The sequence below is a fragment of the Pongo pygmaeus genome, chromosome 17 (genome assembly GCF_028885625.2).
Source record: "Pongo pygmaeus isolate AG05252 chromosome 17, NHGRI_mPonPyg2-v2.0_pri, whole genome shotgun sequence".
Lineage (NCBI taxonomy): Eukaryota > Metazoa > Chordata > Mammalia > Primates > Hominidae > Pongo > Pongo pygmaeus.
In genome coordinates, this window is record NC_072390.2 from 61,852,304 (window position 1) to 61,868,100 (window position 15,797).

A 15,797-nucleotide genomic window follows, 5' to 3' on the forward strand; every position below is an offset into this window, starting at 1 on the left:
AGCGGCGTGAGCGTGGCCTCTTCCGGGTTGCTTCCCGGGCACAGCGGGCTCAGGGCCCTCGGGCGTCGGGAGGGGAGCGGTGCGCGTTGGAGGGTCCCGACGGGGGCCGGAATCAGCTGGGGCCGTTCTGGGGCGCTTTCTCTCGGCTCTGGGCTCGCGACTGGGAGACCTCGGGTGAGGTCTCTGTTGTCCCGGAGGTGTTCTGCGTGCTGTCCGTCCGTGCTGAGGGCTGTGAGATGGGCTCCTGGGGGCCGTCGCGTTTTCTGGGAAGCCCCAGGCCTTTTCCTGGTCCTGGAGAGCCTCCCCGAGGCGCTGTCGGGAAGCGCTGTCCTCAGCGTCCTGTGGGTCAGGCCCGGTGTTTCGGTCCACAAGCACCAGCTTCTTCCACCGGGCCGCTAAGTCTCTGGCAAAGTCGCCCACGTGCTGGTGCTTCCGCAGGCGCTTCACCGTCTTTCTGATTCCAGTCTCCGCCAGGATGTCTGCCGTCATGGGCAGGGCGGAGAGTTTCTGCAAATATTTCTCCAGCTTTTTTGGGTTCGTCTTCGTGGCCAGACGCACCTGCAGCTTCTGCACTGCGCGCAGCGTAGTGGAGCCTGCCGCCATCTCAGCAGAGCTGTGCAGGCGTCGCTGTCCTCGCGTTCGCGGCTCTGTCCTCGGGGCGGCGGGACACGAAGTCTGGGGTGGCCGGTCCTCGCTGCCCGGTCGCCAGGCAGCGACCTCGGGATGTGGAGTCACAGCCTGGCGCGAGCTCGGTCCTCGGAGCAGTGGGCCACTGGTTCCGGGGCGCTGGTCCTCGCGGACCGCAGGCCTCGGGGCGTGGAGTCCCCACAACCTGGAGCGAGCTGGGTCCTCGGAGCAGCGGGCCACTTGGTCTGGAACGCCGGTCCTTGCAGACAGCTGAGCAGGCCCGCTTCTGTCCCTCGGGATGTGGAGCCGCAGCCTGGAGTGACCTCTGCGCTGCGCCGTCCGAGGCGGAATGCAGCTGGGCTGCCAGAGCCCGGCCTTATATAGCCAGCCCCGGGCCCACCCAGGACTCAAGCCCTGACCCCCTTGGGCCTTGGGCAGCCCCGCCCCAATACGAATTCATTCCGTCAGCCCAACGCAGCCAATCGGGACGGTCCACGCCAGGTGGACTGCTGTGCCCGGCAGGTTCATTAGGTTAATTGCAGCCTGGACACAGCCCACTGAGTTCTACCGTTGGCCCTCCTTGTTCCCAGCCCCCGCATCTGTGGATTCCCAAAGACACAGACAGAATCCCCTTGGGAGTAAAAGCGAAAATAACAACACCGCAAGACAAAATCGTAGGAAGGAGAACCAACAGAGGAGGACAACTCTTTACCTGGGATTGCCGTCGTGTGAGGGGACTTGGAAACATTCGTAGAAAAGTGGGATTAAGGGAGAAAAATGAAAAAGGTGTATTTTACTTCTCGACCCCGTCTCCATCAACTTCGAGACCCTTCTGGAAGCAGTGTCTCCTCCCCGCCGTCCAGCCCATCCCTAAAGCCCCCCAGGGTCCTGGGAATGTAACTGTTTCCATGCAATCTTTCTTCCGTTGTTAACTGAAGAAAACTGGGTGCCCTTTACAGGTTTTCTAAGACAAGGAAACGAAAAGAAGTCAGCAGGCGCCAAATCAGGACGGTAAGGTGGACGCCTCGTGATTTCCCATGGCAAGTCTTGCCCAGCTGCCCTCGTTGGAAGAAAGGCATGAGCAGGAACGTTGTCGTGGTGGAGAAGAACTCTCTGGTGGGGACCTTCTCCGCTCCAGCTTTGGCTAACTCTCTGAAAAGGCTCTGCCAGTGAGCAGATGTGATCAGGGTTTGGCCCTCCAGAAAGCCAACGAGGAGAATCCCTCTGGCATCCCCCCCCAAACGGTGGCCATGACCTCCGCTCTTGACTGCTCCTCTGTGGCTTCGGCTGGAGCACTGCCACCTCTTGCTAGCCACGGCTTCGTGCTTGGTCTTCAGGATCCTGCCGGGTAGAGCCAGGTTTCGTCTCCTGCTGCCAATCTTGGAAGAAATGCTTCAGGATCTTGCTCCCACCGGTTGTTTAAAATCTCCTCGGAAAGGCTTGCTCTGGCCTGCAGCTGATATCGGCGCCACGGTTTGGGCAGCCGAGTTCCACTCTCACCTTTCAGTCCGAATGGGGAAAACACAACCATTTGAAGTATGAGGATTCGGGTGTTAAGCCTTTTCTGAGAATTACCCTCCGTGTTGTGTAGAGAAATAGGTAAATTTGCTGTGTTTCCAGACTTCCGGCTACCTCACGAAGAGGATCCTAGTGCAATACTGGCCATGCTTCCGGAGCTCCCAGAATGAGGATTGTTTTGTAAATAGGTGGGAAGAGAATTGAGCTGTCCTGGGTCAGTGTAGCAATGTTACAGCAGGATCCTTAGGTTGATGCTGAATTCTATTCTGGGGCAGGTTTATGTGTTGTGTGGGGGTTGTTTCCTTTCTGTCTTTTGGAGCGGGTGTGTCGCAGTGGGAGCAGGGATCTGCTGAGGTCTGTCTCGTTCTCCAGTAATGAATGAGTTTAATGGGTGCAGCCGCTGTTTTCAGTAGCACGCCAGTGGGGGCATCGATGAGCTATGAGGAGCTAGAGCTTGCTCGGATTGCTTCCTTGTGTTTGTGTTTTGAGTTGTGTTTGCTTGTTTCGTGCTTGTTCTCCATTTCGGCAGGGGAAACGATTTTCCAGGAAGGAAGGTTGTTGCCAGTGGAAAACAATTTGGTTCCGAGGGACTGGGGTTTCTGGCTGGGAGTGGGGAGGGGCTGCAGGGTGATCGGTGGCCACTCCACCTCCTCCAGAGAGAGCGTGTGGCTTCTCTGCCTTGGGGAGGATATTCTGCTCTCTTGTGAGTTTTGCAGGCCACCTGAGATTCTCTCTTGAATTGCTGTCAAGAAATAGGGACGGGCGTTGTCTCTGGCCCTTGCTGGGGAAGGTTTTCTGAGGTTTTGTTTTTCAATTTTGAGACGGAGTTTGGCTTCTGTTGTCCAGCCTGGAGCGCAGTGGTGGGATCTGGGCTCACCGCAAACCCCGCCTCCCGGGTTCAAGCGATTCTCCTGTCTCAGCCCCCTGAGTAGCTGGGATTACAGGCGCTCGCCAGCAAGCCCAACCGAGTTTCGTCTTTTTAGAAGAGACGGGATATCCTCAGGTTGGTCAGGCTGGTCTGCAACTCCTGACCTCAGGTGGTCCGCCGGCCTCGACCTCCCAAAGCCACGGGAATACAGGCGCGAGTCACCGTGCCCGGACATGTCTGAGTTTTACGCGGTCGCTGACTGGATTATGTCCCCTTCCCCGGAACGGATGCTTTTCTGTCTTCCTTAAGGGTAGCATCTCTGTGGCACCCCGTTTCTGGCTCCTTCCGTGTTCTTCAGGCTTGAAGGCCTCCTTTGACGTGCACCGGCATCCACTCAGGTGCCTGCTTCCAGGAGCTTCCCAGCCCCCATGCTGCTGACAGCCCAGGGTACAGGACTTTGATCTCTTCTGCTGCCCTTGCTCGGTTTTGCCTTGCGGCTTATGTCTTTGTATTTCTCTCTCTACCCCTCACTGTCGGTAACGCCTAAGAACGAGGTTTACTTAATGGGGGGGGGGGGGGTGCGCGCGTGCGTGTTTGTGTGTGTGCGCGCGCCTGTGTGTGTGCGTTTGTGTGTGTGTCTTTGTTTGTGTGTATGTGTGTGTGTCGTATCTGGCACACGGACCTGTGACTACCAGCCCGCGTGAAGCCAACAAATGCCCTGAGTTAGAAGGCAAACGTTCACCAAAGCTTGCAGGAGCTGGTAGGAGGTGAAGTCAAGGTAGTTAACCCGGTCATCTCATGGGAATTAGAAACTCTGGTTGGCAGGTTTAGACTTCCTGATCGAGAACCTAAATAAGCTGATTAAGGTGTCGCCATTCTTTCACAGGGGTTCTGGGTGAAAAGATTGGGAATGACTCTAGTAAAAGTGTTTTGACTTAAGGAACGTACCAGTTGTTAGCATTTATGTATGAAAGCCAAGAGTTCCTTTCTTCAAACAAACAGCAGTTTTCTTTGAGGTGTGCTCTGGTTGTGTCATCCAGGCTGGAGTGCAGTGGAATGAGGAAGGGTCACCGCAACCTCCGCTTGCCCAGCTCAGGCGATCCTGCCACCTCAGCCCTTTAAGGAGCTGGGACCACAGGGGCCGTGCCACCACGCCGGGCTAATTTTGGTATCTTTTGTGGAGACGGGGCTTCTCCGTTTGGCCCAGCCTGGTCCCCACCTCCTGGGCTCAAGCGATCTGCTTTCCTCGGCCTCCCGGAGGAGGATGGCTCACGATTAGAGGATCATGCCCGGCCTTTTATCTAAAAGAAAACAACAACAGTAACAAGACATTTTGCGTAGTCGGAGTTATCAGTGTCAACTGATGGATTGAGAGTTTGTGTCTAAGAAGTCCCTGTGTGCTCCATGATTTCAGAAGAGAGAACAAACGGCAAAAGGGACTCTCACATCTCGTACCTGATTTATGATGGCAACTAGGGCGTTGTTTAAAAAACGGTCGGTGAACCACCAAAGCAGAGTTGATCCGAACGCGTTCATAATATCTTCTGAATTCTGAGGTGTCCTCCAAGCAGGGAGGCAGTGGCCGGGTGTGGGAGGCAAAAATCACAGGGCCAGCGCTTGACACCTGCAGAATTCAGAGGCTCAACTTTGCACCCAGCCAAGGGTCCTGGTGTCCATTGGAAGTTTCGTTCCCCAACCCGCGTTGACTTTGCATTGGTCCTCCTCCCCCCAGATTTTATGTGTAAGGCAAGTCCTGAGTTTATCGTCGGGAGAATCTTCTCTTGTAGTCTCGAACTGCCTTGGCCATCAGCGGGGCCACTTTCTTGGCAGCCTGTTTCCGGGTCTTGGCCGCGGGCGCCGCGTGCTCATTGCTGCTGCTCAGGCAGGGGTTGGCCCGCTTCTCAGGGAGCCCGTGAAGGACGCTGCTGCTGCTGCCTCTGCCACCGCTGCTGCTGCCCTGGCTGGATTGAGTGTGGCTGCTTCCCCCTGGCTTAGAGGATGGCTTTATCTCTCCATTTTCCCGGTCAGAGTCTCCTGCAGACTTCTCTTCCCTCCTTGAAGTATCATAAGGCGTCTTGGCCAGAGAGTTGAAAGAGATCATCTTTGCCTCTCTGCTTTTGAGGTTGTTTTCAAGTGCAGATCGGATATTCGTTGTCACTCTTCTCAGCTGCTGCTCTCGGGCGTCCCGAAGCCGCAGGTGCAGCTCCCGCCAAGTTTTGTTTTCCTGTGGCTTTTCTTCCTTGAAGTCCTGGAGACAATGAATCCTCCATAATTCGTCTGTCTCTCTAAGGAGTGCGTGATTGTCTTTCTGTCTGCGATAAAGCTGATGAGGACTCCCCACTTCCAGAACGGGTTCAAGAACCCAGTAGGGGACCTCTCCCACGTCGCTGAGGGCGTCCAGATTGTTTCTAAGCACCCGGAGACACTGCTGTCGCAATGTCAGCACCTGGGACTGGCAGGCAGCCCTGGAGCCCAAGTACACCTGCATCTTAGCATTCGCTCTGCGTTCAGGGAAAGCAGCTTCCTGCCTTAACTTTGGTGGAGAGAGTGCTTCTGGCTTTGCCTGGGAGGTCTTGGAGTCAGAATCCGAAAGCGGATTGTAGTTGGCCTGCATCCAGGCCTCTGAGAGGTCCCAGAGCTCTGAGGAGGCATGGCTGGGCACCGTTTTCGGCCCGGTGGAATCAGCGCCGGCCGCCTGCAGCCTCTCTGACTGGCTTTCCTGGAGAGGAGGCAATTTCTTATCCGAATCCCAGGACTCACGAGTGCCCTTGGATTCGTTTGCTTTCCTTTGTTTATCTCCAAGTGCTGTGGTGGAAGATTTTCCAGTCTTTTTGTTTTGCTTCTTCAACTGATCGTAGGTGAGGTATTCTTCAAATGACAGAGTGGGCTGCTCGAATTCCTCAGCCATATCTACTTCCTCCACCTCAGAGAGGGAGCTCACGGACGTTCTGTCCAAATGAGCAGTTGGTGGCTTCCCCTCTTGAGTCTTTCGGTCGTTGGAAAGCTGCTCTTTCTCCTTGGGGGACAGGCCGTGTGTCCAATTTCCTGGGTCCCGGCCATCTAGACTGGGCCTCTTCTTGTCCGAGTGCCTGTGCTGAGGCCTCTTCTGGTGACTGTCTGGAGCCTCCGCCAAGGCAGGGACACGCTGGCCGCTGCCAGCTTGCCCCCCTTCCTTGTCTGTCTTGAAGTCCGAAGGCGGCCTGTCCCTGGCACTTGCCCAGGAGGGCATCCTTGGGGTTTCCGCTCTTAAGCAGGCCCAGCATGATTTCTCCCTGATCAAAGTAGGGGAGTGCCAATCGCCCTGGGCACACAAGGGGCGTGTTTCCTGGCGAGACGATTTGTGCCCCTTGCTGTGGCTCACAACGGCTTTCCCCTGGGGTTGGCCCTGGCAGCCTTGACCCAGCAGAGGCCCGCTCTGAGCGGCGTGAGTGTGGCCTCTTCCGGGTTGCTTCCCGGGCACAGCCGGCCCAGGGCCCTCGGGCATCGAAAGGTGAGCGGTGCGCGTTGGAGGGGCCCGATGGGGGCCGGAATCAGCTGGGGCCATTCTGGGGCGCTTTCTCTCGGCTCTGGACTCGCGACTGGGAGACCTCGGGTGAGGTCTCTGTTGTCCCGGAGGTGTTCTGCGTGCTGTCCGTCCGTGCTGAGGGCTGTGAGATGGGCTCCTGGGGGCCGTCGCGTTTTCTGGGAAGCCCCAGGCCTTTTCCTGGTCCTGGAGAGCCTCCCCGAGGCGCTGTTGGGAAGCGCTGTCCTCAGCGTCCTGTGGGTCAGGCCCGGTGTTTCGGTCCACAAGCACCAGCTTCTTCCACCGGGCCGCTAAGTCTCTGGCAAAGTCGCCCACGTGCTGGTGCTTCCGCAGGCGCTTCACCGTCTTTCTGATTCCAGTCTCCGCCAGGATGTCTGCCGTCATGGGCAGGGCGGAGAGTTTCTGCAAATATTTCTCCAGCTTTTTTGGGTTCGTCTTCGTGGCCAGACGCACCTGCAGCTTCTGCACTGCGCGCAGCGTAGTGGAGCCTGCCGCCATCTCAGCAGAGCTGTGCAGGCGTCGCTGTCCTCGCGTTCGCGGCTCTGTCCTCGGGGCGGCGGGACACGAAGTCTGGGGTGGCCGGTCCTCGCTGCCCGGTCGCCAGGCAGCGACCTCGGGATGTGGAGTCACAGCCGGGAGCGAGCTCAGTCCTCGGAGCAGCAGGCCGCTTGGTCTGGAACAACGGTCCTTGCAGACAGCTGAGCAGGCCCGCTTTTGTTCCTCGGGATGTGGAGCCACAGCCTGGAGTGACCTCTGCGGTTTGCTGTCCAACACAGAATGAAGCTCTGGTGCCAGAGCTGGACCTTAGATAGCCCATCCCAGGCCCACACTCATGGCTCTAGCCCTGACCCTCTTAGCTCCTGGGCTGCCCCGCCCCAATACGTACTCATGCCGTCAGCACAATGCAGACAATCGGGACGGTCCACGCCAGGTGGACTGCTGTGCGCTAGAGGTTGATTAGGTTAATTTCAGCCTCGACACACCCCACTGAGTTTTACCGTTGGCCTTCCATGTTCGCAGGTTCCACATCTGTGAATTCCAAAAAACACAGACTGAATCTTCTTGGGAGTAAAACAGAAAATAACACAGCAAGACAAAATCATAGAAGAACCAATACAGGATAACAACTCTTTGCCTAGGACTGATGTTGCGTGAGGGACTTTCCAAATTTGTCAAAACAGGGATTAAAAGACAAAAATAAAACCGGTAGATTTTATTTCTTAACATCTGCTCCATCAATTTCAAGACAGTAGTTCTAGCACTGTCTTGCCCCCGCCTTGTCCCTCAAGCCCTGATGGTTCTGGGAATTTAACTATTTCCATGAAATCTTTTTTCCATTATTAACTGAAGAAAACTGGGTGCCGTTTGCAGAATTTTTAATATGAGGAAAGAAATAGAGGTCAGCAGGTTCCACATCATGACTGCAAGGTGGACGCCTCATGATTTCCCTTTGAAACTCTTGCCAAACTGCCATTTGTTCAGTGAAATGCAACAGCAAGAACTTTTTCTTGATTAGGTAGAACCCTCTGGTAATGGTTTTTCTGCTCATGCTTTGGCTAGTTTTCTCAAAAACTCTGTTGGTAAGCGTATTTGATCTTGATTTGGCCCTTCAAAAAGTCTTTTAGTCATATCTTTTGGGCATTCCCCAAAACAGTTGCCATGACCTCTTCTCTTGATTGGTCCTCTCTCTGTCTTTGACTGGAGTGCTGCCACCTTTTGGTGGCCATTGTTTTGTGCTCTTTCTTCAGGACTATCCAGTGTAGCCATGTTTTATCCCCTCTTACAAATCTTGGTATAAATATTTCTGGATCTTCTTCCACCTGTTTTAAAACTTCAAAGAAATTTTTACTCTTGTCTCTAGCTATTATTGTTGAAACAGATTTGGTATCTGGATCGGATTTTAATTTTTCAGTGACAATTATTAAAACAGGATCATTTGAAATATCTATGGTTTTTTCTCTTATTTCTGTTGTTACTTATTTGCCCTCTCAAATTAGGGAACACTTGGTCCTGCGTTTCTGAGCATAGTTGACCAATTCTGACATTGTATTAAATTCAATAAATGTCTTTTCTGGATCTGTAGACACTTCTTTTGATATTTCTAGGATTTTTTTAGGTTGTACAGCATTTGAAACTTAGGAAGTTTCCTGGCAGAGCCAGGAGATAATCAGGAAACAAACAAAAAACAAATTAGAATCTACAGGTATATATATTCAAGCTTTTAGGTGAATATTAGATGCAGGGACTGTAAAATTCTATTTTACAGTCATAAAATAGAAGTATAGTAAAAACATTTGAAAGAAGAGATGTATGCTTTTTAACTGTTTGTTTTTGAGATGGAAAGCTTAATGCAAAATTTGGATCTTATTACTGAAATTGAAACAAGTTCATGGAAATTAATCTCCATTGCACCCGTAAAAGGAAATTAAAGGCACTAATGTTGCATGTGGTGTATATACAGTAACATTTCCTAAATCTCTTCTGGGTCTAAAACTGGGAATGATATTCAATGCTTCCTTTTCCTCAGGCTATGGTATCATAGGATTCAATTTTGAATTTGATAATGGAGGTATATTTGTGGCACAATAGCCCACAAAGGAAATGAAAGAAGACAAAAACAGCCAGATTATTCACACATGCAAATGAGACACCTAGATTAGATGTTCACTTCTGGGCCTCCTTTCTTTGTACACAGAAATTAATGAGCATGTAGTTGTGTCCATTTCAGGGGCACACCATCTCTTACAGTTTAAATGGACCCTTTTTGGGGGGAATGGCTCATTCTTAGTTTTTCTAATTCACAAGATAATTTTCTATGTTAATTTGAATGGCCTGGGCAGAAAGATGTAGATCTGGCCCACTTTATACCTTTAATTAAGAAATTTGTAAGACTGCATTCTGTGTTTTCAGTAACAGAAGCTCATCTTAAATGTTTAACACTACATTTTGAATAGTGTTTTTAAAACTCTCTTTTCCTGCTTTACTCTTACTGAATTCTGAATTTTTATCACTCTTACCACAAAATAAAAGTCACATTATTATTTTAAGACCTGGTCACCACAAGTAAAAGCTGCTTCACAGTCCACATAGTAGGAAAGCCATTTTTTTTTTTTATTATTAGAGATGGGAGTCTCCCTATGTTGCCCAGGCTGCTCTCAAACTCCTGGGCTCAAGTGATCCTCCCACCTTGGCCTCCCAAATTGCTGGGATTACGGGAGTGAGTCACAGTGCCCGACCATGAAAAGCCATTTTTGATGCAGCCTCATTACCAGACAGAATTCTAAGGGACTCAGCCAATCCCCATTATAGAGATCGACTCTTTTGCAAACTGTGATTCAAAAAAAAAAAAAAAAAGTGGAAATTCTTTCGATTGGAGTTGAAGTAGCTACCATTTTGCAGAAATGTAATTAAAACCCTGAGTAAAGCCTGTCTTTTAGGCTATTCTTTCAAAACTGTGATTAACATTGCTCAGATTTGTTTAGGATTAAGAATTAGGCCTCTGTCTCAAGAACTAGAGCTTTTGCTTTCTTATTTATCCTGATTAACTGTGTTAATTAGGTCAGTGGTTCACTGTTTAAATGACTCTCCAGGGATTCTAAAAAGGAGTTTGAAGGAAATAATTCTGACAAATGTTCCAACTCACTTTTATTAGGGTTGCCTTATTTGTTGTGTTTTCTAGCACGCTGAATAAAGGCTTATCATCTTAAGCAATAAAACTGTCTATTTGAATTCTTTTGGATGGATATGTTTATAAAATAGGTTACTGTTTTACCTGCCTACTTATATTGCAAATATTGAGCATAACTGAACCTCTCCATTATGACTTTAAATCATAAGATAAGAGAATACTCTAAAAAACAGGAATAATATGCTATGAAAAAAACAAAGAATCAGAGAATAAGAAGAAGCTCCTGGAAATTAAAAATGTTATTATCTAAATAAATTCTGCTAAAAAATAAGGCCAAGGAAATTGCTCAGAATATAGAACAAAAGAGACAAAGGAATGGAACACTGTGGGAAAAAAGTCTTTAAAAATCAATTCAGGACATCCCCTATCCAGTTAATGGGTATTCATAAAAATAAACCAGAGAAAATATAGTGAAATAATTTACCAAAGAAATAATAAAGAATTTTTCCAAAAATGAGAACATGAGAATTTCTAGCTTGACAATGGCTAGGCAGTGAATGGAAAATGACCTACACCAAAGAAATGGTGTAATTTTAGAATCTTAGGGTTAAAAATGAGATCCTAGGCTGGGCACGCCTGTAATCCCAGCAGTTTGGGAGGCTGAGGCGGGCGGATCACGAGGCCAGGAGATCGAGACCATCCTGGCTAACACAGTGAAACCCCGTCTCACTAAAAATACAAAAAATTAGCCGGGCGTGGTGGCGGGCGTCTGTAGTCCCAGCTACTCGGGAAGCTGAGGCAGGTGAATGGCGTGAACCCAGGAGGCGGAGCTTGCAGTGAGCTGAGATCGCGCCACTGCACTCCAGCCTGGGCGATAGAGCGAGACTCCGTCTCAAAAAAAAAAAAAAAAAAAAAAAAAAAAAAAAAAAAAATTAGATCCTAAAAGCTTCCTGGGAAGAAAAATTACATTACATGCAAAGGATCAGGAATAGGAATGGTAATGTTATACCTTTTCAAGCTATCAAGCTTAAAGCAGAATAAAGACACTTTCAGGCATACAAATTCTCAACATTTATCTCCCATACACGTTTACTCAAGAGAATGTGTGCTATTTTTTGTTGTTGTTGTTGCTTTGGTAATTTACAAAGAAAAGAGGTTTAATTGACTTATGATTCCACAGGCTGTACTGGAAGCATGGCAGAAAGTGTGCTATTAAAACGAGAGGGACCAGAAGAGAAAGATTCAGTTTCTAGGGGATCCAATGCAAGAAAATGTCAAAGGGAAATCCCAGAAAAATCATCTGTTGCAGGTCTTAGAGTCAGTCTCTAGAGTAGAATGGGAGGATAGAGGCTCCAAGAGGGAAGCAAGAGGTGAGTGAGTAGAAAGGACACAAAATCTTATGTATTTGATGGCATGGGAAGTGATATGAGATGTGTTCGTGTTTTGATTATTAACAATACGTATGTTGAAAAGTAACCTAATAAAAATGGGGCGGTTATTCATTTCAAAAAAAAAAAAGTACAGAAATGGAAAAGTAACCATGGTATTTTTGGCTCCACAGTGAACAACTTTTATATGGTCCTAATAATGTAATCAGCAAATATTGATACAACTGTAGGGAAGGATAGTTTGAAAAGGGTGTAAGACAGCTTAGTTCTCATCTGTCTTAAAGGAAGTGAATAGTTAATGCCTAACACACATATCATGAAACAATGATATATTATTTAGAAACATAGAAGTACATATCAGAAGAAACAGCTAAAATAATTAAGGTTATTTTAATAACCTTAATAACTTTATTTTATTAAAATAATATATTAAATAAAATATTAAAATAATAAATTTATTTTAATAACTTTAATAAGGACACCCTCTAGGGCAAGGGTGTCCAAACTTTTGCATTCCCTGGGCCACAGTGGAAGAATTCCCTTGGGCCACACATAAAATACACTAACACTAATGATAGCTGATGAGAAAAAAAAAAAGCAAAAAAAAATCTCATGTTTTAAGAAAATTTACAAATTTGTGTTGGGCCACATTCAAAGCTATCCTGGGTCACAGACAAAAAAGTAGAGAGGTGGTTGCCAGGGGCTGGAGGCAGGGGAGATGTGGAGTTACTCTTTAATGGGAACGAAGTTTCAATTCGGGAAGACGAAAATTTTCTGGAGATGGATGGTGGTGATAGTTGTACAACAATGTGAATGTATTTAATGACACTGAACTGTACGCTTAAAAATGGTTAAAATGATGGCCAGGTGCAGTGGCTCACATCTGTAATCCCAGCAGTTTGGGAGGCCGAAGCAGGTGGATCATCTGAAGTCAGGAGTTCGAGACCAGCCTGGCGAACATGGCGAAACCCTGTCTCTACTAATAAAGCACAAAAATTAGCCAGGTGTGGTAGCGGGCGTCTGTAATCCCAGCCACTCAGGAGGCTGAGGCAGGAGAATTGCTTGAACCCAGGAGGCAGAGTTTGCAGTGATCGGAGATCACGCCACTGCATTCCAACCTGTGCAACAAGAGCAAGACTCCTTCTCAAAAAAATAAAATAAAATAAAAGTTTAAAATGGGCTGGGTGTTTTGGCTCATGCCTGTAATCCCAGCACTTTGAAAGGACAAAGTAAGAAGATTGCTTGGGGCCAGGAGTTTGAGAACAGCTTGGCCAACATTGTGAGACTCCCATCTCTACAAAAAATATAGAAATCAGCCAGATTAGTTTTATCTAGGTGGTAGTGTGCACTTGTAGTCCCAGCTACTGAGGAGACTGAAGCAGAAGGATCACCTGAGCCTGGGGAGGGCAGGGCTGCCATGAGCCCTGACCATACCACTGTACTCCAGCCTGGGCCACAGAGTGAGACCCTGTCTCAAAAAAAAAGTTAAAAAAGAAAAAAAATGGTTAAAATGGTAAACTTTATATTACATAAATTTTACCACAATAAAAAAGCAACTTAGAAAAAAATTTAGTATTATTTGATTTTCAAATATTTATATGCATATTTTAATTTCATTATAACATTAATTTTTAGAAAACTCTGCATGAATGCCTGAAAAGTATTTTTTGGTTTTTGGTTTGTTCGTTTTTCTTTTCTTTTCTTTTCTTTTGAGACTGAGTCTCACTCTGTCACCCAGGTTGGAATGCAGTGGCAAGATCTTGGCTCACTGCAACCTCTGCCTTCCAGGTTCAAGTGGCTCTCATGCCTCAGCCTCTGGAGCAGCTGGGATTACAGGTGCCTGCCACCACTGGCTAATTTTTGTAGTTTTTGTAGAGATGGGGTTTTACCATGTTGGCCAGGCTGGTCTCAAACTCCTGACCTCAAGTGATCCGTCTGCCTTGGTCTCCCAGATTGCTGGGATTACAGGTATGAGCCACCACACCCAGCCACTGAAAAGTGTTTCTATGTATCATGAATATAAGTGTTTGTGCATAGATTTTGTGATATAATTTAGGCCACACAAAGACCTTTTATGGCTTTTGTCTAGTTCTTACCTGTATTCTCCTTAGATAAAGATAGATAAGTTATTTTCAAATAAGGGAAGTATTACTGAACATGACTATTTTGTGAATACGTTTTGGGGCAATTTGAGATACCAGATTCCTAAATGTAGCACATTAACACTGTGAATAAATGCACGCATTCATCCAGTTTGAGCAAAGACCTTATCATACAAGAGTTGTCCTTTTATGGCCTCTGCTATTCTCAGTGGCTATTCTAAATGCTTGCCTGTGCAGTCACCCCTGAATCGTTTGTGGGAACTCATCTCTGCATTTGGCAAGGACTGGGTGGGGCTCTGAGTGAACTACAGATATGGTAGCAGATAAGTGCCTGTGTTGTCACAGATGAGTTCTGGCTCACAGCTGATTATCTTTTTCTAATCACTTTCCTTAACCTGGTCCCAATAGTAGTAGATATACATTTGTTTCTTCACGATTATAAGCAATAAAAGGCCGATTGGCTCGGCAGGAAGAAGTCCAAGTGGTAAAGAGCAATCCTAATTAAAATCATTGTCCCTTAAGTTTACAACTGAGAAGGCAGCTGTAAGAAGAAAATAACAATGGAAAACAACTTTATATGTCCTTAGAGACTTCAAATTGCTTTCCAGCCTTTAAGTCATGCTGCTTGGTTTTCACAGGTTACATTTACCTTCCAGGGTTTATTGCTGTAAGAGCAGTGTTATTTTTTGTTGTCATCCTACCTAAATTTTCCTCTTTGTTCACAGTGCGAGATGAGGACAGAAGCACGACGAAAAAATCTTCTCATTTTGATTTCGCATTATTTAACACAAGAAGGGTATGTTATAGTACAAACATTTATAGAGATGATTCCTCTTTCTCTGCTCTCTACTTTTCCAGATGCGTACTTTTAAATACAATAGACTTTCTTGTTTCGAGCAATTCTATATTTACAGAAAAATCGAGCAGAAAGTACAGAGTTCTGTACGCCCCTTCCCTTTTCCAGTTTCCCCTCCCAGTGACATCTGTATTGATGTGGTTTATTACTACCATTGATGAGCCAATACATTATTAACTGAAGTCCATAGTTTACATTCGGGTATACTCTTTGTGTTATATTGTGCTGTGAGTTTTGACAAATGCGTAATGGCCATGTATTTGCCAATATCGTACCATACAGAATCATTTTGCTGCCCTAAAAATCCCCCGTGTGCCACCGATTCCTCCTCTTGCCCCAACAACCCAGACATACACCTTTTTTTTTCTTTTGAGACAGTGTCTCATTCTCTTGTCAAGGCTGGAGTGTAATCATGGCTCACTGCAGCCTCTAACCACATCCCCCTGCTCCCAGCCTCCCCAGTAGCTGAGACTGCTGGTGTGCACCATCATGCCTGGCTAATTTTTGTATTTTTTGTAGAGACAGGGTCTCACCATGTTTTCCATGCTGGTCTCAAATTCCTAAGCTCAAAAGATCAGCCCACCTCAGCCTCCCAAAGTTCTGGGATTACAGGTGTGAGCCACTGCACCTGGCTTCAGACTTATGCTTTTATTGCCTCATTTACCTAAATATTTTTCATATTAGATGTTGAAAACTTTTCAACAGACCTATCCAGTACATAAAGTACTTTTCCTTTCCTCTACACATTTGAAGATAGCACAGAAATGAGGTTTTTCTATAGTCTCACTGCTGGCTATGTGCACAAGACAACTTTCTTAATCAGTTTTTCTTTCCTCAAAATAAATGTATTGCATTTACTTGGACAACCTAAGTCCAACTCTCTTCTTCCTTGCCATACCCATTCTATAACTGGCAGGGTGAGGAAATTTAAAAACTTTTGGGTTTGGCCACCTACCTCATTAAAAACACACAAGCAATTACAGTAAGGGCTGCTACTACTGTGCTGGATAATATAAGAGGAAGAGAGCTGCTCCACAAAGTGTTTGAAGGGCACTATCTACTTTATATTCACTTTCCTTTTCAAGTTTCAGCCAGGAAGAAAACATGTAGGTTTCAGACTAAGAGCTTACAAACTTTTTTTTTTTTTTTTTTAACAGATGGGGGTCTCACTCTGTTGCCTGGGCTGCATGATCATAGTTCACTGCAACCTCTAACTCCTGGGCTCAAGGGATCCTCTCACCTCAGCCTCCTGAGTAGCTGGGACTACAGGCACGTGCCACCATGTCC

At 47.3% G+C, this 15,797-nt stretch overlaps 2 protein-coding genes across 6 annotated transcripts in view; one reads left to right on the forward strand and one right to left on the reverse strand.

The window, feature by feature from the left end:
- Window positions 1-15,797, forward strand: part of KATNAL2 (katanin catalytic subunit A1 like 2) — a 330,528-nt gene that overhangs the window by 260,894 nt on the left and 53,837 nt on the right. For all 5 annotated transcript variants that reach the window (XM_054460933.2, XM_063653643.1, XM_054460934.2 and 2 more), the window contains one exon: window positions 14,380-14,450. In XM_054460933.2, coding sequence (XP_054316908.1) covers window positions 14,380-14,450 — 71 coding nt within the window. The remainder of the gene's footprint in view (window positions 1-14,379; window positions 14,451-15,797) is intronic.
- LOC129018874 (elongin-A2) lies at window positions 1,327-7,414 on the reverse strand. The gene is made up of 2 exons (XM_054460904.2): window positions 4,469-7,414; window positions 1,327-4,314 (listed from the first exon to the last, which is right to left on the reverse strand). The coding sequence occupies exon 1, from the start codon at window positions 7,032-7,034 to the stop codon at window positions 4,773-4,775; it is 2,262 nt and encodes a 753-aa protein (XP_054316879.1). The 5' UTR covers window positions 7,035-7,414; the 3' UTR covers window positions 1,327-4,314; window positions 4,469-4,772.

Bases quoted from the DNA above. Each gene is read 5' to 3' on its own strand.
- LOC129018874 (XM_054460904.2), bottom strand. From the start codon at position 7,034: ATGGCGGCAGGCTCCACTACGCTGCGCGCAGTGCAGAAGCTGCAGGTG.